Source organism: Hyalella azteca, unplaced genomic scaffold (genome assembly GCF_000764305.2).
Source record: "Hyalella azteca isolate HAZT.00-mixed unplaced genomic scaffold, Hazt_2.0.2 contig16588, whole genome shotgun sequence".
NCBI lineage: Eukaryota > Metazoa > Arthropoda > Malacostraca > Amphipoda > Hyalellidae > Hyalella > Hyalella azteca.
Genome location: NW_025946404.1, coordinates 472,671 through 495,388, shown reverse-complemented (window position 1 = coordinate 495,388; position 22,718 = coordinate 472,671). Strand labels below are relative to the sequence as shown.

General features: G+C 42.4%; 1 protein-coding gene across 1 annotated transcript in view; it reads left to right on the top strand.

Moving 5' to 3' along the window:
- Window positions 1-22,718, top strand: part of LOC108669076 (roundabout homolog 2) — a 44,987-nt gene that overhangs the window by 10,484 nt on the left and 11,785 nt on the right. Inside the window, exons 5-13 of the mRNA XM_047884951.1 lie at window positions 314-444; window positions 685-782; window positions 1,131-1,299; window positions 2,097-2,825; window positions 3,906-4,453; window positions 10,577-10,925; window positions 15,190-15,305; window positions 16,935-17,135; window positions 21,036-21,183. Of these exons, the coding sequence (XP_047740907.1) occupies window positions 314-444; window positions 685-782; window positions 1,131-1,299; window positions 2,097-2,825; window positions 3,906-4,453; window positions 10,577-10,925; window positions 15,190-15,305; window positions 16,935-17,135; window positions 21,036-21,183 (2,489 nt within the window). The remainder of the gene's footprint in view (window positions 1-313; window positions 445-684; window positions 783-1,130; window positions 1,300-2,096; window positions 2,826-3,905; window positions 4,454-10,576; window positions 10,926-15,189; window positions 15,306-16,934; window positions 17,136-21,035; window positions 21,184-22,718) is intronic.

The window sequence follows — 22,718 nt, the reverse complement described above, 5'->3', positions numbered from 1 at the left end:
CTCTACCACCTCGTACGTCTCTCTCTACCACCTCGTACGTCTCTCTCTACCACCTCGTACGTCTCACTCTACCACCTCGTACGTCTCTCTCTACCACCCCGTACGTCTCTCTCTACCACTTCGTACGTCTCTCTCTACCACCTCGTACGTCTCTCTACCACCTCGTACGTCTCTCTACCACCCCGTACGTCTCTCTCTACCACTTCGTACGTCTCTCTCTACCACCCCGTACGTTTCTCTCTTTACCACCTTGTACGTCTCTCTCTACCACCTCGTACGTCTCTCTCTACCATCTCGTACGTCTCTACGTCAGGGTGTACGTCAGGAGCGACGGGTCGCTCGTCTTCAGCGACGTCTGGCAGACAGACGAAGGAGAGTACGTCTGTCACGCCGTCAACGCCGCCGGACGTCGCAGCTCCCCGCCTGCTATTATCGACGTTCTCGGTACGTCGCTTAGCTGATTCTTTTACATTTATTTTATTTCTTTATCACAATAAAATTAAAACCATCGTGGTTTTGATATCACACTTAATTACTTAATAATACCTATTTTTAGTAAAGATTATACGATAGTTTATGAAAATGATACGAAAAATGATTTCGTAGTTCGCTAGCAAGAAAAAAATATAGTAATTGTAATAAATAACCATTAATTATTATGATAATATATTTATTATCCCCCAGTGGCGCCCTTCTGGGTGAAGGTCCCCCGCCCCGTGGTGGGGGTGGCGGGGGAGGCCGCTGAGATCAGCTGCCGCGCTGGGGGAGACCCTGAGCCCCAGGTGCGTCCCCAGCCCCGTGACCCCAGCCCCGTGACCCCAGCCCCGTGACCCCAGCCCCGTGTCCCCAGCCTGTCTCTTATTACACATCTAGATGTGTATAAGAGACAGGTGCCTGGTACNTGTGTATAAGAGACAGCCCCAGCCCCGTGACCCCAGCCCCGTGACCCCAGCCCCGTGACCCCAGCCCCATGACCCCAGCCCCGTGACCCATCCATATTAGATATATTCATAATTAACTATGAATATAATTTGATCATTTTCTTATCCACATGATTATCTCTTGATCCGATTTAAGTAATTAAATATATAATAATTAATAACTGGAAGCCTGTGGCGTGTGTGGCGTAGGTGGTGTGGCGGCGGGTGGGGTCGCGTATGCCGGTGGGGAGGGCGACGGTGGTGAGAGGCCGCGGTCTGAGGGTCGCGCCTCTGAGGCCAGAGGACAGCGGCGTGTACGTGTGTGAGGCCACCAACTCCGCCGCCGCCATCGCTGCCAACGCCTCCCTACTCGTACAAAGTCAGATATAATGGATATACTTTGAAATACTTTATATTATATGTTTATTATTATATATAAATACCAGATATTACATTATATATTATTTTATCATATTATAAATAAATATTATTATATATTAAATATTATATCAAATTGGTATAGGTATATATTATATATTAAATACTAAATACTTTAATAAATAATAGTAATGGGTATACTTGAAGTTTAGGCAAAGTATAGTATGAAATTTTCCTATATTAGGCCTGTTTCAATGTAGGGCGCTAGCAACATTATGATGCTCTCTGAAATTATTGTCTCTTTGAAATAATGCTTGTCAAAACGTTTGGATATTTCAGTATTCTTCCCATTTACAAATAATTGTTTTTACTACATAAAGCTACTGCAATATTTGTGCCTTGCAGTACTGGACCTGTTCCTATGCTAGATTTCTATGTTAAGTCTCTTCACTGTTATGATGACATTTTGGTTTATTTAGGTAAATGTGTTGTACATGAAGCTCATGATGAATAAACAATATTGGTAGACTCTTATAAATTTTGGAATTATTATTTGCATCGTAACTATGTATATTCATACACTTGACTCTTTAGTCTTTAGGTGGTGTAATATAAATGATATATATAAGCATAGTTAATGTATTAGGTACTGTTATTCCCGTGCAGTTTAGTCTATAGTATAAACACAACACACTACGAATTTCATTTTGTTCAATGCATTGCGATTTTTTCAGTTAAACTCTCATGAAGACCAATTAACTAGTGTAGGAAGAAATCGCCATCCCTATCCTTCCTCAGCCTCCCCACGGGTAGTGGACGTGCCTGGGGACGTGGTGGTAGAGGAAGGATCCCCACTGCGCCTATCCTGCGCTGCTTCCTCCACTCCTCCCCCCTTCGTGTACTGGGCGCGCGAGGGCGGCCATCCTTTGCTGCCCGCCGATAACCGACCGATGGCCGCCGATAACCGGCCGATGGCCGCCGAAAACCGACCGATGACCGCCGAAAACCAGCGGCAATTGGCCGCCGATAATTTGGTTCATGGGAGCCGTTCACTTGCAGAGGATATCGTAGTCCACGACCTGCAAATGTTCCCTAAGGATAGCCACTTGTTGTCTTCTGATAACAACCACAAGAGTTATCCTTCGTCCGATAACAGCCATCGTGCTGATAACTACAACACACACGCTGAGCCCCCTGAGGGTTCAGATGAACCCTACACAGCCGTGTCATCTGTGTACTTCACACAAAGGGCTGATCGACACCACTCAGGGAGATACGTGTGTGGGGCTGTTAACCCCGCCGGGGGGGTTATGACCAGGGTCGGGGTTAGGGTTAGACCCGCGCATCTCTTACCGCCTCCAATAGTGAGGGTTGGACCCGTGAACCAGACGGTGCAGGTTGGGGGGCGCGTTGCCCTCGTGTGTCGTGTGTGGGGGGCGGATGTGGTGCAGTGGGTGCATGAAGGAGCCCCCGTCAAGAGCTCCCCCAGACATCGCGTCCTCGCTGACGACACCCTTACCATCAAAGGTGGGGGCTGGGTTGGGGAGGGTGAAATTTCTCTACTTTTCTCTTTGCAAATCTAATTTTTTTAGTGTTCTCTACTTTTCTCTTTGCAAATCTAATTTTTTTAGTGTTCTCTACTTTTCTCTTTGTAAATCTAATTTTTTAGCGTTCTCTACTTTTCTCTTTGTAAATCTAATTTTTTATTGTTCTCTACTTTTCTCTTTGTAAATCTAATTTTTTAGTGTTCTCTACTTTTCTCTTTGTAAATCTAATTTTTTAGTGTTCTCTACTTTTCTCTTTGTAAATCAAATTTGTTCAAGTGTGACGTAGATGTTCGGCTGTCTAGGTTGTTGAACAATTGAGTAAATTTTTCGCATTACCATCGGTTAAATTGCCGAATTATTCAGTATGATTACATATTCGTAATTATATCTATCATTTCGACGACTTGTTGTAAATGTTATTCTATTTCTGATAGCTCTTCAAAAATCATAATGAATACGAGTGGAGTTAGCGAATATGAGATTGCCGCCAGAGTTCATTGCAGCGTAAAACTGAGAAACAAACATGAAAGAAAGAAACGTAAAACATGAAACGAGCGTTTATCAACGAGCAACATTTCGAGCTGCGAAGTTAACTTTTGCCTATTTGCTTCGGTCTTCAATTTCTGTTCTATTTATTTATCTCATCTATCTATTTATCTCATCTAAATCTGATATACGTGCGATCTGATATACGTGATTTTGATTCTACTATCAAAAACTAGATAATTTTATTGAAGACGGATACGATGAATGAAAATATAATTTTCGGATATTTTAAAGTTTCGCATCACAGAGAGTAGATAATCAGCGGTTCAAACTGACGAGATAAACCAAAAAAAACTTCGTATTTTACGTTTGCACCTGAAATAAATATGCGTGTCTCTTGAGACATCACAACGCCTTATACGCATTTAAACTTAAGCGTTAAAAGATCACAACTAAAGACATACATCATACCGCGTAAAATGTGAAAATTTAGAACAGCACGTGATCTGTTCTACAAATCTTTTAAATGTATTCAATGTAAAATGAAATAATATATAATCCCTGAACTACCCAGATCTCTCTCCCCACGACCTGGGGCGGTACACATGTGTGGGGAGCTCGTCGAGGGGGGAAACTGTCGCCCACGCGTACTTGAAAGCAGCAGTGGGCTCTGATGCCTCAAGTGTGTCCCCACGACCCACTGATCCCGACGCGGCCCCCTCCCCCCCACCCACACCTACGGTCACGGCAGCTAATGGCACGACGGCCCACTTGGTGTGGGCGCCGCCCTCCCGCCAGGGGTCTAGCCCCGTTACGTCCTACAGCGTCGAATTCTACGCAAGTTCCGGAGGGACATGGCGCGTGGCAGCTGAGGGGCTTAGAGAACCCGAGTTTACCCTCACAGGGCTTGAGCCCCAGACGTCGTATGGGGTTGTGGTGCGAGCCCTTAATGGGGACGGCGTTTCTGAACCATCCGGGATCGCAGAGGTGGGCGGGGAGGGCCAATGGGCCACGCAAAGGACCCGGGAGGCGGAGAAGCTCCAGCAGGTCGTGCTGTTCCTGAAGGAGCCGTCCACTGTCAGCACCAGCACTGGGCCCGCTGCTGCCACCATCTCCTGGCTGGTCAGTCTTGGTCTTTGGTGTGATAGTTTTTTTATTGCCTCTTTGTTCGAATTTTTAGTTGCATGGAATTTTAAATTTGTATTTTGAACTTAATTTTGATTGTATTTTACTCATATAAATTTGTTTTTAAAACTTAATTTCGATTTTACTCGTTTATATAAGAATATTTTGCTCGTCCAAGAACTAAGAACTGTTCAATGCTTCATTTTTTATTGAACCAGTCTAATTATAATTCAAATGACATATCAGAATCACGATTCCTCTGTACTCGTCTCAACATTTTCAGATGTAATTTTATGATGCGGTATATATTTTATTTATATTGGAAAATCGCTATCATTTTCATTTGTGTGGAAATAGACAAAATTTTTTAATGATTGAAAGATTCCAAAGGAGAAGAACAATTTCGCTAGGGTAGGGAAAATTGTCCTCCATTCATATTCTGTTGATGCTTTCAAGCCGTCGATGAGGGTAAACATTTCACTTCTCTTCTTAATTTGAAGAAGGAAAAATGTACAATTCACGTAAAACTCGAACAGGAAGTATTCACGTCATTTCGTTTGCTCGAATCCCAAATAAACCGAGAAATTAATAACCAATGAAATACCGGTTAAATTAGCCATAATTTGACTGAACATTTTTCGTAGACCAGCCCACCCGCCCAGATCTGCTGTGTCTGAATGTCAGACTTTGGTGAAGACTTTGGTGACCTTGGAACCCCTGCATATTTTCGATAGAAAAACTTGCATAAAGAATGTTTAAGAGTGCTGTTTACATCCGTTTGAACATTTTAATGGATATGTTTTGAAGTTGCTAAGCCCGTTAATGAAGTTCTAAGGCATTTATTCCTTCAGCGTAAATTTTGTCTGTGTGATTATACTTGTATCCTCGAAGTTTTGATCTGTTGTTGGTGCTGGTCTCTGTAAATTTCCCTGTGAATTAATGATGAATATTCTTTATTCGTCATTAATTTTGAATTTATTTTTTTAGTTATCGGTCGGAAAGGAAAATATGAAACCCTGCCAAACAAGTTTGAAGACTTTAAAATCTATTATTGTAAACTATGTTAACATCGAGTAAAGAAAGATTATGTCGACCATGTAAGTACAGATAACGTCTGTAGAATACCTCATTACTGCACTCCTTGTTTGATCCACCTGACACAGAAATACAAAAGGCTGAGCCAAGTAAAACATTTTCTGGAATCAACAAGTTGATAATCCCATAAAATGGCGCTGCTTCAAAGCGCCTAAACCCGATGCCCTGGAGGCTTCCATCCGCGCTACAACAGATAAATTTATAGCAAGCTTTTCGGCGGCCGGTTCAAACACGACTGTTTATAGTGTCTTATTTCAAGAGGATTCTCAAGGAGGGCCTCCTTTAAATAGTTTGACTTTAGTTCTATTATGTTTATTGATCGACGGCAAGCAAGACTGTGATATATTTAGCTGGCGCAGCTGAAGATTCACGTGACGAGCAGACATGGCGAGTGGTCCTACCCTTACTTTACTCTTAACCTTTTTATTGTATAACTGTTTTTATTGTGTAGTAACCGTTTTCTTTGGTGTACCCGTTTTTTGTGTAACCGTTTTGGTTTAACCGTTTTTTGTGTAACTTTTTTTGTGTAACAGTTTTTTGTGTAACTGTTTTTTGTGTAACTGTTTTTTGTGTAACTGTTTTTATTGTGTAACCGTTTTTTGTGTAACTGTTTTTATTGTGTAACCGTTTTTTTGTGTAACTGTTTTTTGCGTAACTTTTTTTGTACACGTTTTTTGTGTAACCGATTTTTTTTTGTGTAACCGTTTCTTTTAATTATAATTAATTCTTAATTTTAATTGGAATCTATAGCTGCCTACGAATGCGTGAATAGAGGAAGAAGTTGACACTAAGTCTTGGCAAAGCTTCATAAGATTCTCTTATTATAGTATATATCAGAATAAGACCTAGCATCACTCATATTTAGAAGCTGACCATTGAACCGAACTTCATGAGTGGTGAATGCGAGTTTTAAATGCAGTTAATTTGTGCCAGTATTAATGCCGGCCATTAAAAAAAAGTTGATTCCATATAGAGATAACAAATATTATCTTCTCTAGAGTCTTGATACACGAGATCTTGGTCCTAACAGAAAACACACGTTCGTTAACGTTTTATGGATTCAAGGTTAACAGTTCTGAAATAATTTTTTTAATTGCGCGTGCAATGATTGTAATGAATGATTCACGTTGGTTGCAAAATCTTCTACATTTTATTACCTAGGTGGCTAATTAGCGCATTTTCTCATTTATGGAAAAAAAGGCGCTATTATGCTCGTCATGTCCGTCTGTCTGTCCGTCCGTGACTTCGCGTTTTCGTCAACAAGGAAATGCGCTCTCTGTCACTCACTGCAGTGAGTACTGGGTTATTTTTTTCATTGTCTGAAGTTATTTCAGGATTTATTAAACGCTAAATTTCGCACAATAAATCATATAACAAATAAAAATAATCGCGGAAAGTTACCAAATAAATTGCCTAAAAAAGGTATTTTAACCCCGCACGCTGAAGCATTTAGTTAGCTCAGGAACAAGCCCGTCGCTAGGAACGCAGCCTGGGGCTGCCGTAGCCCTATAGCAGACCCCAGTCCTAAGCAGACCCCCAGCACCCTATAACAGACCCCACCCCTATAGCAGACCCCCAGCACCTCTATAGCAGACCCCAGTCCTAAGCAGATCCCACTCCTATAGCAGACCCCCAGCAGCTCTATAGCAGACCCCAGCCATATAGCAGACCCCAGCCCTATAGCAGACCCTCAGCAGCCCTATAGCAGACCCCACCCCTATAGCAGACCCCACCCCTATAGCAAACCCCCAGCACCCTATAGCAGACCCCTGCCCTATAGCAGACCCCCAGCAGCCCTATAGCAGACCCCAAGCACCCTATAGCAGACCCCAAGCACCTCTATAGCAGACCCCCAGCAGCCCTATGGCAGAACCCAGCACCCCTATAGCAGACCCCCAGCAGCCCTATGGCAGACCCCCAGCACCCCTATAGCAGACCCCAACCCTAAGCCCATCTCCATAAATCGTGAGCGTTTGAACAGCGCTCGTTAATTGGCAGCTCTTGCCCCCCTCACTCTTACCTCATTCCCTTACCCTCTTATCCCCTCTCCTTCCCTTACCCTCTTATATCCCCTCTCCTTCCCTTACCCTCTTATCCCCTCACCTTCCCTTACCCTCTTATCCCCTCTCCTTCCCTTACCCTCTTATCCCCTCTCCTTCACTCACTCACTACCTCCTCCTTCATTTAGTTTACTCGATATTTCTTTAACCAGATTCATATCCTTTAGTTATATATTTTGCTTCGCGAAATTTCGCCTTAGTTTCCATGAAAATGAACGGACTTTAATATGTAAATTGACAAAAGGCGCAACAATTCTTTCGAAATTCCTACGTTTACATATGAAGATGTACAAAGTTTCGTTATTAGAATACGTTACCTTGTGCTATGAAAGTCAACAGTATAAACTTAATCGATGAAGGACGTAATTTCGCCAGGAAATTGAATATTCTTACGCTCCGTTATATCTGCGTTGCGATGAGCATACAAAATAATCTTCTTTAAAATTAAATGAACTTTTTTTCTGTCACATATGAACTTTTCAACAAGGTCCACTTTTCTTCAGTCACTGGTGAACCTTGCTCTTGAAATCGAATATATTCATTTGTAAAATGAATAAGATCGTCTCGAAAATGATCTTAAAATCGAAAAAATTCGTTTTTAAAATGAATAACGTTTGTAGCGAAGATGATACGATAGCATCCAAGTTTTTTTTGTTGTATGCTATCTGAGCCTGAATGCCCCGTTGCCCCAATCGAGGGCCACAACACCGGGCAGTAACGCTGGAAAATCCCCTCGTGAAATGATCGATGCACGCCGCGTTCACGACCGCCGCGTTCCACCTCGAGTCGCTGTTTATGAGGTCGTTATTTTTTTTCATCGAAGCGTACGGAGCGAGGGGAATTTTCCGCTGCATATTCCAAAAATGAAGCAGTAGCAGTTTGGGGCGGGTGCTACGGCCAGATAAGAGGCTTGGGCCGAGCGCTATCTTTACGCCTCTCGGTCAGCTGCTACACGACTCGCTACACTTGCCGCCATCCGACAAAATAACTCGGCATTAACCTCCTAGTCTTGTCCGCAACACTCGCTACACTTGCCACCATCCGACAAAATAACTCTGCATTAACCTCCTAGTCTTGGTCACAACACTCGCTACACTTGCCGCCATCCGACAAAAGGTACTCATAGATAACAAACATGTTCATGTGTACTTCATCACAGATTTTGTCCGTTGTTTTGTCTGCCACATTTTAGTAAAGCATTACTCCGGCTTCGTGTAAACTTTCGTAAGGGGAATATGATTCTTTTGGAGCTAGAATTTGGATTCGCAAATGTATTATTATAAAAGGTAATAGAAAATATTTAGTCGTATTTAGATTCAGAATGTAACGTTTGTCTCGTGCCTTAACGAATAAAATGAATTATATTTTTATAAAGGACTGTCTAGTCAGAACATTAAAATCCACGGATTTTTCAGCCAGTATTTAAGTGTCTGCCCTCGTGTGTTCGTACCCACCTCAGTGATGATTGTAATTTCCTCTCGTGATTTATCACGAAACCTGCAAAAAACTACTCTGCTTTCAATTTGCGATGTTTTGTACTCACAGGAGCTTATTAAATTCAGAATTATTTTAACAAATTGTACATAGAAAGAGTACCCGTGAACATGGAAATTTTTAACTTTGTATGTGCTCGCCTTGCACATTATTGCGATGGCCTATCATCTTTTGTTTTTCTCATTGCAAACCATCTTAATTAACACTCAGTTGTGATTCTCATTTTTCTTGTATTCGTTTTGCTGCCATCTGGGATTTTATTATTGTTATTTCATTTTATTGTATTGTTTACCCAATTTATTTCGCTTTAATTTTTTTTATTTTTACAATTCTCTACGCTGCTCGTGTTTTATCTACTATTATTTATACTATAAATTGCGCCATTTTTTATGAATCAACTATCATTAATTTTCTACTTTTACCGCTTTCTCATCGTCTCTGTTTCATTTTACTACATTGTTTTTGTATTTATCTGGGGTGGTATTTTATGTAATCGTTCCGCTGATTCACTATATATAATTTTTGCAACCCATATTCTTTTTCTTTCCACGTTTGGCATTCAACTTTGATTCATAAGTAAAGTAAAGGTCTTGTTTCATGGTTGTGTTGTGTTGTTTTATTATTTTCTCTGTTCACTTTCTATTTAACAGTTTTTACGATTTTCCTATTTTTTACAATTCATCGGTGTGTTTGAGATTTATTTTTTCCTTCAATTACTGCTGTATTTTCCATTGATTTTCGTTTCTTTCCTCGCAATTCCTCTTTATATTCATGCTTCCCCGAATACTTTCAGTCATTTTATAACAGTTTTTTCCTACGCATTTGGTCTCAGTTTCTATGCTTTTTTCTGTAGTCCCAGCAAGCGTTCAAAGGCCGCTCGCTTTGCGCCTCGGATTTTCGCTGTCGAGAAACAATGAATATATTTCAGTCTATTCTGAAAGTGGTCAAGAGAGCGATGCACGTTAATATTGGGATTTCCAGACACGAACTACCAAGAGTTTTATAAAACTCAGGTTGCGTAATTTTCAAGTAACAACACGTTTGTGACTATCATGTGATTAGATGCGTTATTATGAATAACGGCACATTCACGTCATTCTTGTTTCAGGATGCCTAAATATGAATAGTGACACGTTCGGACATTAATATGGCAGGATACGTAATTATGAGCAACAGTACTTAATTTGAGCGACGAACATGTAGCTGTATAATTTGTATTGTCTTAGACAGAAATTTTATTCCACACGAAAAATAGTACAATTGTTGGATGCTAAGCATCTGATAAATGCAGTGAGTTTTTCTTCAATCAGCGCATCATCTATAATGATAAAAACTTTTTTTAAAGGTACACATACGTATATATTTTGCAGGTATTTTCCAATAATAGATCTAATATTTATATAATATTTAATAAAAAATATAATATTTATCTAATTTTTAATAATAAATCCAATATTTATCTGTCCTACAGTTGAAAGGGGAAGCTTCTGCTGTAGAAGGATTCTACATCCGCCTGCAGCACCTGCCTAGGGAGGCCTTACCTCCCCAGACCTCAGCAATATCTTCACCAGTCCTGGGGACTCTTGAGAAGTCCTCTTTCGTCTCCGGCGGATTCCCCCCAGACCCCCAGTCCCCCTTCACGAGTGAACTGGACGGGAACTCGTCAGTCGTGACAGTCCTCAACGCGGGGTCTGGTCTATCGTCCTACGTCCTGCAGGGTCTACACAACTACCGCGCCTACACGGTCTTCCTGGTGCCCTTTTACGACACGTTTGAGGGTAGACCCTCGAACAGCAGGGCGTTCGTCACGCCCCTCGCAGGTCAGGGTCTAAAATATAGGGTATAATTTTATTAAAAATGGAAAGCGCTAGATTATCAATTCATTATATTTATCGTAAGTATTTTGTTCTAAATTAATATTAGAAATTATTTGATGTTTAAAATAGATTGTTCACGCTCGCAAAAGAAGAAAATCTTGTCAAATAGAAAACGGTTTTTATCATAGCCTCTAACTTATTCAAGTTCCATGAATTCATTTCAAGTAAATATTCATATACTTTTATTGCCTGCGGCTCTCAACATCGGTTTGCTTCAAGTTCACTGCCGTGTCTTAGACCGTTGCATGGTTCTCGCTTGCTGTTACAAACTTTACCACTGCTTACAAACTTTTGACATGCGATTGTGACTTATTTGTGAGCATAATCAGTAGTTTAATCTTGCTTTGCCCACGCTCATTTTTAAGCATCCGCTAATAACCTCCGCAGTATTAACGCAGTCCCTCCTCAAGCATGTTCCGTATTGATGTGTTCCTTCTTCAAACGCGTTCCGTATTAACGCGGTCCCTACTCAAACGAGTCCCGTTTTAAAAGCGGTCCCTCTTAAAACGCGTCCAGCTGATCGTTTTATTCGGCTAAGCCACCATGCTTTTCTACTCGAGTTTGTCGTGTTGAATCCTCGATCCCTTCTTCTGGATACATTAATGTCGAACTATTAATCCTCCTCAATGATATCCATGGTTCCGCCCGACACTAACTCCGCCGTATTCCTGCCTCGGGAAGGTAGCGTTTTATATTCCTGTTACTCGACCATGGATTCACTGACACATTCGTGTTCCGTAGAAGTATTATTACCCGAAAACATTGCCGGCCATTTAACCAATAGATGCCGATATTGACTCCACCTGCGGTCTCTTATGAACCTGATTAAAGACTGCAGGTAGTCCATGTATGGAAATATGCTCCAAATAAGTCCATATTAAACTTCGTATACTGAAGTAACACGTAAACTCTTCTCAACCAGGCCGATATGAAGGTTAGGTTGTCGTGTAAGTTTCCATGCAATGTCAGAACAATAGACGATACGAAATTTAGTTTTGTCCGGTGAACGCCTTGAGGAGAGTTTCGTTAACTAATAGAGACACTGAGTATTCGTTGATGTTGTAATTCACTGCCACCAACATAACTACTGTGGAAGTCAGCTCTTCATTTTAATATTTGTTGTTGCCAAATTTTCCCGCGTAGCTCTGTTTAGGATTTCATTCTTTTTCGGTAGAACTGTTCAGCTCAATATTTTTGTTGTCCTTCTTACTATCTGCAGCGGTTTTGCAGTCTTCGTAGTTTTTTTTTAAATTTGAAATGGTTGATGCGTATAGGAACCGAATCTAGTTAATGGAGGAATGAACCAGCCCCTCCTTTGAGAAAGCAGCGATCTTGCAATCCAAAGTCAGTGTTTTATTTTTTGACGCATTCTCGACGCTCACCATCGTCTGATAAAACCGCTAATTGAACAGCAACAGCGATAAGTTGAGACCCGTTAACAGGTATAAGATTACAAGACTTCTCTGTTCTCCGCTGTATCGGCCATCATGTATCTCAGGAGCTAAACGATGGCATGGTGAACTCGTTTATTTCCCCTGTGATTAAAGAGCCTGATGATCTGATATATTAAAGCTTTTTCAATTGTAAGCTTTAGAGTGCTATCTTTATATTTTTACAAGTATATTTGACACCGACACTACTTCTTGTGGCAAATTCCAGTGTTTGAAACGTTCGAGTTTTGGAAAGACAATATTTTAATTTTAGGATATAGGGAAAATAATTGTCGCGGAAATCGCGTTCTTCAGCAGCACTTATTATATAAATTCGTTTTTATCTCATTGAGAATCATTGAATAATAATGTGCTAGTGCCACAAAATAAACACAAAATTTGTATTTCAACTTGAAAAATCAAGCATGAAAATTCGTCGTTTTCAATGTGACTGAGTTGGCTGTGAGAAAAAAAAGTGCCAATGAGTTGAGAAACTGTCACACAAATCTACAAAATTATACAGATGAATTAATGTAATTTAAAGAAGATTACGTTAAATGAAAGATTGATTATTTTGCGATATTGTACCGACTTATATGTCAGAAGGCACCATTAAGCGTCGCCTGGCTTAGAATTTTAGTTCTACATGATAACGGGATTCGTTGACTAAGTGCGTAAGAGATAAGTAAAACACTTATCTCAATAGAACTTATCTTGATACCGGGTGGTTATACATTGAAGTCATTTCAGAAATACTGACAAGTATAGGCTAAGACGTTTACCCTTAGGTCGGAGTAACTCTAGCGGTGTTACATGGTGAGGTGCTTGCTGACTACTGGCAGCCTAACTAAGGTTCCAGCCCTTTTATAGACTTATACTTCCGCCCACTACTGAGGTCTTGATTGCGTGATATCGCGGGATTTTGTCCATGCTGACTCAAGTCTAGTACTTTTCCATCAACCTCTACCACGTCTAGTGAATATTACGTCTCAATAACAATGATCTAATCTTATAATATTATTATAATGAATATAACGAGACGCCAGATTGACACTGGAAATGAACAGTACATTGTAAATACAATTGACTGTAAATTTCAGACTCTGTAATGACTATTGACTGTAGCAGCCTTTAGTGACACTGCCAGAGAGTACCGGCACGAGGGGAAACTCCTTGATTTTGCAGCTTTCCCCTCGGTTGCCCTCGTCGACAAGCTCCCTCATTAATACAGAGACTCGTCGCCGCGGTCGGACCTCGCTGTTCCTTGCAAGCTCGCGTGAAATTCTAACTTAATTTAACTACAGCTTTGATTGCCGCCGCGGCCATTCTGGAGATTGTGAGATTGGTATCGTTTGAGATAACGAATGCGAATGAGAATTAAAACGCATGGAGAAAACTCAACTCATTAAACTGGGTATATAATCTAATTCAAAAGTTGAAAATCACGTAGAAAAATGCATGATAACCGTCCAGGAACTGAGATATGAGCTCCACGAGCAAATTCAAAGCAGTCGTGCAGAGACAGGAATTCTTCCAGGTGAAACAAGTGCAGCATTGCACGAACAACTGATTTTGATATACTACGAAGATCTCAAGCGCCATGAAAGAACTCGGGCATTGGAAAGAGAGTGAGCGGTCGCACTAACGAACGAATATATAACGAAAATTTTGTGATTGTACGGAAAATTATTTTAAAACGAATCAATAATTTTGTGATAATATCAATAATCATTCTGGTAGACAATGGAGTGCACATGTCCGGCCTCTCAATATTCTCTTTTTTTTATCATGTTGATCTCTTAATTAAATACTAGCTAAAAAATAAAAACTGTTTCAATAATAACTTGGACAGTTTTTGTTCAAAATTGACGAACGCCTCGCAGCACACAATGGACCAACGCAAGAGAATGAGTTTGCCACTCAATTTATACGCAGCTTGCCACTCAATATATACGCAGCTTGCCACTCAATATATACGTAGCTTGCCACTCAATATATACGTAGCTTGCCACTCAATATATACGCAGCTTGCCACTCAATATATACGTAGCTTGCCACTCGATATATACGTAGCTTGCAACTCAATATATACGCAGCTTGCAACTCAATATATACGCAGCTTGCCTCTCAATATATACGCAGCTTGCCACTCAATATATACGCAGCTTGCCACTCAATATATACGCAGCTTGCCACTCAATATTCCGTGGCTGGCGTAACACGCGCTTATTGCGGTGACGCCTGCGGCCGCCCGATTTGCTACGCAGGAATGTCGTCTAGGAACCTGCCCTTCACACACCCCTTCATCTAATGTTTCTATTGAAAGGACCTGCCCTTCACACACCCTTCATCTAATGTTTCAATTGAAGGGACCTGCCCTTCAGACCCCCTTCATCTAATGTTTCAATTGAAGGAACCTGCCCTTCACACACCCCTTCATCTAATGCTTTAGCTGAACTTGCTGCATTTTAATAAACTTCTCCACGCTTGAGTTTCTGATCAAATTCACGTAAATAAAAGCAAACGCATTTCAAATCATGGCCGTTATTAAAATCTGCCGATTTTGAAGATTTTTTGCTTATTTTTCATATAATATTCAACGCTGCCCTTCATTCTAAATAATTAAATTAACTTTACTATTGATGACGTCATTTTTGACGCTATCATTCACTTTATTGAAAAGAATAATTTAGAAAAAGTGTAGTTTAATTGAAATTAATGGAAAATTTTATCAAATGAGCATGAATTTCTCACATCACCACTGCCTCCCCCCACAGCTCCCTCAGCGCCCCCCCAGAGCGTGGGGGTGCAGCTCACCAACGCCTCCTCCGCCACCCTCTTCTGGGCCCCACCCCCGCCCCTCCACCGCAACGGCCCCATCACCTACTACCAGGTGACTAGTGCGACTAGTGACTACCAGGTGACTACTAGTGGGACTAGTGAGACTACCTGGTGACTAGTGAGACTACCAGGTAACTAGTGACTACCAGGTGACTAGTGACTACCAAGTGACCAGTGACTACCAGGTGACTAGTGGCTACCAGGTGACTAGTGACTACCAGGTGACTAGTGAGACTACCAGGTGACTAGTGACTACCAGGTGACTAGTGACTACCAGGTGACTAGTGACTACCTGGTGACTAGTGGCTACCTGGTGACTAGTGGCTACCAGGTGACTAGTGACTACCAGTTGACTAGTGACTACCAGGTGACTAGTGGCTACCAGGTGACTAGTGACTACCAGGTGACTAGTGTGACTACCAGGTGACTAGTGGGACTACCAGGTCACTAGTGATACTACCAGGTGACTAGTGCGACTAGTGACTACCAGGTGACTAGTGGGACTACCACGTGACTAGTGCGAATAGTGGGTGATTAATGACTACTGGGACTACTAGTGGGTGACTAATGACTACTATGGCTACTAGTGCGACTAGTGGGTGACCAATGACTACTGGGACTACTAGTGCGATTAGTGGGACTACCAGGTGACTAGTGGGTGACTAGTGACTACTGGGACTACTAGTGCGACTAGTGGGACTACCAGGTGACTAGTGCGGCTAGTGAGTGACTAGTGGGACTACTAGTGCGACTGGTGGGACTAACAGGTGACTAGTGCGACTAGTGAGTGACTAGTGGGACTACTAGTGCGATTAGAGGGACTACTAGTGCGACTAGTGGGACTACTAGTGCGACTAGTGGGATTATCAGGTGACTAGTGCTGCTAGTGGGACTCCCTAGTGACTAGTGCGGCTAGTAACCTGGTGACTAGCGCGACCAGTTGGGGCTATCAGGTGACTAGTGAGACTACTTGGTGACTCTTGTGACTAGTCTTAACGGCGTAGTGACTAGCGCCATGTATTAAAACGCCTCCATGCCCAGTTTTCAGAACTATTTTATGCCTACATCCATGCCCACACACATCCCCATATAGTTGTATCTATTCACTGTCTCGGAACTAGAAAATCAGGGCAGCCCAGCACGGTTACTAAAGAAAAATTTCTTTCGTACAAATAATATTTTTCAATTTCCTCTTTAGATTACTCGTACATTATAAGTAAACGTTGCCTCCATAAACCTCCTGCAATTTTCATAACAACCTTCGCATATTAGGCGTAAGCTTTTATTTTTTCCACTTATATTTTGTATCCACTTTATTCTGTTCACTTTTATCTTGAACAAAATCAATACTTGACGAGGATGAAAGCGGGTTTGGTACTCCCTAAACCGCCTCTTCCTTAGATTTTTTACTCTTTTTCGAATAGCAACAAAAATTTTGTCCAAAATTTGATTTTATTCTCCTTAGATTACCCGTATATTTTAATTCTAGCCTCGATTTTTCATCTCAACTTTTTACGTTTATTTTTACTCCACCTCCACTCACACAAACCCTTCCTCCTAAAGGTGGAGGTGGTGGCGAGCTACAGCTCCACCTCCACTAACACAAAGCCTTCCTCCTGAAGGTGGAGGTGGTGGCGAGCTACAACTCCACCTCCACTAACACAAAGCCTTCCTCCTGAAGGTGGAGGTGGTGGCGAGCGACGGCTCCGTCTTCCTCTCCCGTAAGGTGAACGGCTCCACGTGTTCCCTCCTGGTGGGGGGGCTGCAGGTGGGGAATGATTACCACCTGAGCCTCGCCGCCGCCACCGCCGGGGGTCGGGGTCCCTTCTCCCCTTCCCTCCTTCTGCACGTGGACCCCGTACAGCTGCACCCCCTAGCCAACGTAAGCTACTTCACTAATTATGAATTACTCCTGTAACTAGTGTAAAGTAAATCGGGATGAAAATATGCTTCAAGCAAATAGAAGGAACATAACATAAAATAACATAACATAGTGATCTCGGCGCTGAAACGTCGTAGGTCTGATGTGGCCTGTCGCCGATTCTTTTCCTTTTCGTGCCTTGTTCACAGAAGATCTAAAATCGTGTCATTTGACCGGATCTTTTCATGTCTGACGATAGTTTGAAATAGCTACTATTCTTCCACCGAGTTCGATAAGGTGCTAGGCATTTCAAATCTGAACATATATTTTTCCATAGCTTTATCTAGTCTGTTCTTGAACGCGTTCATACTTGGAGCGATACTTTACACTTGTCAGCATTATACCGCAGCTGCCACGCATCAGCCCAGTTAACTAAACTGTCAAGATCATCTTGTAATTGCGCTTTATTTGACGCATCCTCCACTGTATTATAAACTTTTGTGTCGTCGGCATACATGGAGCACACGCTGGAGACTGCTTCTGGCAAATCGTCTAGAAAAGCAACGAACAAAATTTTGTTCGTTGCCTATTAATAGGCCCAAGAACGCTTCTTTGTGGCACGCCACTGCGCACTGATGCCCAGTCTGACACGGTTCCGTTAATACTGACACATTGTCGTCAACCTACTAGAAAATCTCTGATCCATGTTAATAAATTGAATGATAAAGTTCTCTGCTCGTCGTCCTACAATACCGTCTGTCCATCCTAAAATACTGTGTCCACCGTACAATACCGGTTGTCCACCGTACAATACCGTTCGTCACTGTACGAAAACCGTTCGTTCATTGCATGTCACATTTCACGGCATGCTCCTCATCATATAACACCGAAGTGTGCCACATTTCTCGGCGTCCTCCTCATCATATAACACCGAAGTGTGCCACATTTCACGGCATCCTCACCTTTTCAGCGTCGGTAAAGCTTCCTAGTTTTATGACGCGCTGATTGGGCCACAAAACATCGAAGCTAAGCTTAATGCCAGCGTTAAATTATTGTTCCTCATCGCACGCAGCAACTATCTATTTTCTGGCTCTGAATTAATCATATTATTGGCGGGAGTTATTCAATGAGAGACTCAGACTCTAGTAGCATTAAGCGACGGCTCCTGTTGGTATGCCGGCTGTTGGTACGCCGGCTCAATCAAAGCAGAGATGAGAGGCAGGGTAACCCTGATTGTCTGTTTAGTAATGCACTGTTTTTTTAAATGCCAGGATAACGTTGATTTTTTGCGCAATGAACTCGAGTTCCTACTTACGTTATCCCCTGTACCTTTATTGTCTAGAAATTTCTACACGTTCTGTAAATATAGTGCCGTGTCATTGACAATTCATGGAACCTGGCATTATGTGATATTCTTCATCGTTGTGATCTCGAAATTATTTAAATACAGAAGGTCATTTGTAATCCTTAGACTCGTTTATAGTTCCGAAGCCTAATCAAAACTCCTGCCTTGATGTACGTGTTTTATTGCGCGCACTCCTTTAATGTTAATGTATTCGATATTTTCACTAGAGAATATCACGGCATTCACCCCAATGATACAGACTGTACTGCCATTAGATGTGGTATAGACTTCATCCGTGCCACTAGAGGGGATGAAGCCTATTAATGTTTCACTACATAAAGTGGATTTGAAGCGGTAATTCTGATATACGATTGAAGCTTTAATAAGAATATATAATCACCTCGGCTATCTCGATCAGTATAACAGCAATATAGATGACAGCAACAGTAACTCTGGAGAACTGGCAGCAGCAGCATGAATCAAAACAATAATAAACTACATATTTGTGTGAATGAAAGTATTATGAAGAGCACTACCAAATCAACAGCGTTATCGTCACCAATAGCAGCAGCGCACTCCGTAAGGTTTTGTCATTACGCAGCATGTTTCTCCGGCGTACATACGACTAGGACCTTTAATTTAGGCAGGAACAGACCGAAGATCTCAGAAGGCAAAATTCAGTCCGTAGCCAGAACTCGCCTAGATTGCTCAGCAATATGAAACTTTATTATTTATTTGTGTTTATGTTCTTCCGTACTGTTAATAACTTAGATTTGTTCACTAATTCATGTTTAATTGTTCCTTCTTTGTTTCCAAACTACGTTACTAATATTGGACGAATTTCTTTAGTAGACCTTCACAAACAGCAAACAATAATCTTTATGCTATCACTATCAGTTGTAGCAGCAACAGCAGCATTATAGCGCTATCCGTGGAAGTAGCGCTATCATCAGTATCAGCAGCAGCACATCATCAGTATCAGCAGCAGCACATCATCAGTATCAGCAGCAGCATATCATCAGTATCAGCAGCAGCATATCATCAGTATCAGCAGCAGCATATCAGCTGTAAAAGTTGCCGGCAAGTTTTCTTGGTATGCCGGAAGCGCGCTAAGTTTCAGCCGGAAGTTCCTCAGCGAACAGGAAATAACTTCACCGAGTTCCTTGCGGGACGCTTTGTGGTGGAGCAAGTGGTGGTGGTGGTGGTGGTGGTAGTAGTTATGGTTGTGGTGCCAGTGGGGGTGGTGGTGTTAGTGGTGGCAGTAGTTATGGTTGTGGTGCCAGTGGGGGTGGTGGTGCAAGTAGTGTTGGCAGGGCAAGTGGTCATGGTGGTGCAAGTGTTGATAGTAGTTATGGTTGCGGTGCAAGTGGTGGTGGTGGTGGTCGTGATGGTGTAAGTGATTGTGGTGGTTATGATGGTGGCTTTAATGTGTTGTGTTATAGGTCTGTGTTATGTTGATCTTCTGTTGCTTTAGAGCGACGTTTAATAGGCAGTCTGCATTCGTAGGTTCACAATCCGCCTTCAAATTTTGTTACTTTTATTCAAAATTGAAACCATCTTTCGACTTCATTTTTTCCATTATCCTTTGAATTACTCACTGAACAATAAGTTTTTTATGTACTCCGTGAAATGACAACGTGCCAAACATCAATGTCCTTCCTCTTTTCTTTTTGGATCACTTCCGATGTGAAATGATTCACGTGTTCCTTATTTCAGTAGTTCTCGTTTGCATGAAATTGTAACGTTATTGACGTTCAGAACACTCGTGATGCCAACACTCGTGATGCCAACACTCGTGATGCCAACACTCGTGATGCCAACACTCGTGATGCCAACACTCGTGATGCCAACACTCGTGATGCGAACACTCGTGATGCGAACACTCGTGATGCGAACACTCGTGATGCCAACACTCGTGATGCCAACACATTCCCCCACTCTGCAGGGGATGACGACATGAATGAGGACCTCGTTGGGGCAGATTAATCAACGCGTTTATCTCGTTAGGCGTCGCGTCTGATCTGCGGTCTCTGCGTTCGCTGCCATCAGCGGCCGCTGACGCTGTCAGACGCACGAGCTGTGACTTTTTTGCAGCCGTACGTCTTTTGTGCGCTAAAAAAGACATAAAACTAAACAAACTAAACCAAAATAAGGCAAACATAATACTAAAAACTAGAACAGAACTTAAAAAAGGCATACATAAAACTCTTAGGTAGAGTCACGGTATATGCTGAAAAGCTGCAGTAAATGAACGTAGTATAGAAAACGTTGTATCGAATAACGAAAACTTTGAGGTATAGTGTCACGGTATACCTAAAACGCTACGGTGAAGGTACGGTATGCTCAATTATTACGGAATGTAGGCTATCAATATGACATTATCAGTTATTTTTAGCCTTCCGTCTAATTTACTATGATAAGAGTTCAAATTTTTTCACAAATATTCTTTCACTTTCAAATGATTACAATTTGAATTTCGATTCCTACTGTAGAATGGAAACTATGTGTATTATAAATCGTAAAATGAATCATAATTTGTAATTTTTATTTATAATTTTGTATGTTACCCCTGGTAGGCCGGCCCGTCGCTGGGGGCGCTGCAGGGGGACATGGTGCTGATGGGGGCGGTGGGTGCGGCGGTGTTCTGCCTCCTGCTAGCCGCCGTCACCGCCACCCTGGCGCTGCGCCGCCGCGCCCGTAACAAGGCGCTAGCTCATCACACCCGTGAGTGATGGTGGCGGGTAATGGGTGATGGGTGCTGCAGGGTGGCGATAATGGGTGCTGCTGGGTGGTGATAATGGGTGCTGCTGGGTGGCGAATAATGGGTGATGGAGGGTGGCGGATAATGGGTGTTGCTGGGTGGTGATAATGGGTGCTGCTGGGTGGAGGATAATGGGTGCTGCTGGGTGGTGATAATGGGTGCTGCTGGGTGGCGGATAATGGGTGGTGATAATGGGTGCTGCTGGGTGGTGATAATGGGTGCTGCTGGGTGGCGATAATGGGTGCTGTTGGTGGCGATAATGGGTGATGGATGCTGATGGAATGTGATGGGCACTGCAGGAGAGTGATGGGTGCTGCTAGTGGGTGATGCTGAGGTGTGATGGGTGATGATGGATAATGACGGGGCTGACGTGATCTGCTGAGTACTGTTGGGAGGTGTTGGTTACTACTGTGGTGGTCTAGTGATTGGTACTACAGGGGGGTGCTGGATAATTATAAGTAATACTGAGGAATATTTGGCATTACGCGGCAGTGCAGGTAATGCTGAGGAATACTCGGCAGTACGTGGTAATGCTAATGCAGGTGTATAGGAATTCGGGACCACAATACCCTAAGCGTAGTCCAGAGTAGCTGGATAATCCCAATTATACGGTCCAGAGTTTGTTCAGCTATAGAATCCACCGCGGACGCACCAACGTAACCGGGCCTCGTCATGGGATGCGAATCTAAACACGCGTTAAGTTACTAAACATATCTTTAAGAAAAGAAGTAAAGGAAGGGAAACTAAAAGAAAGCCTTGTGGCCAGGTACACTGGAACTGCAGGTTCCAATGGGATGCAAGGTTCCATCGGGATGTAAGGTTCCACCGGGATGCAAGGTTCCACCGGGATGCAAGGTTCCACCGGGATGTAAGGTTCCATCGGGATGTAAGGTTCCACCGGGATGTAAGGTTCCATCGGGATGTAAGGTTCCATCGGGATGTAAGGTTCCATCGGGATGTAAGGTTCCTTCTGGATGTAAGGTTCCATCGAGATGTAAGGTTCCATCAGGATGTAAGGTTCCATCGGGATGTAAGGTTCCACCGGGATGTTAGGTTCCATCGGGATGTAAGGTTCCATCGGGATGTAAGGTTCCATCGGGATTCAAGGTTCCAATGGGATGCGATGCAAGGTTCACAGGGATGTAAGGTTCCACCGGGATGCAAGGTTGCAATGGGACAGAAGATTGAACTGAGTGCTTAAGGCGCCAGGTCGGGGGAATAAGTCGTGTTACGAGCGGTATTGGTTGGTTCAAATTTTGATTACATCCTTTACATCAGATTTCAGGTTAACATTAAACTCAGCATTTAGTGAACAGAATTTGCTCTGTTTAAGATTCGTTCGGTACAATATGTTCTGTGCGCTTCGTTAGGTATGGTTTGTTGTGTAAGATTCGTTGGGTGCCATTGTTCTTGTATGATTCGTTGGATACATTTTGTTGTATAAGATTCGTTTGGCACAGGTTGTTACGTACGATGATTCGAAATGTCAAATTTTGGA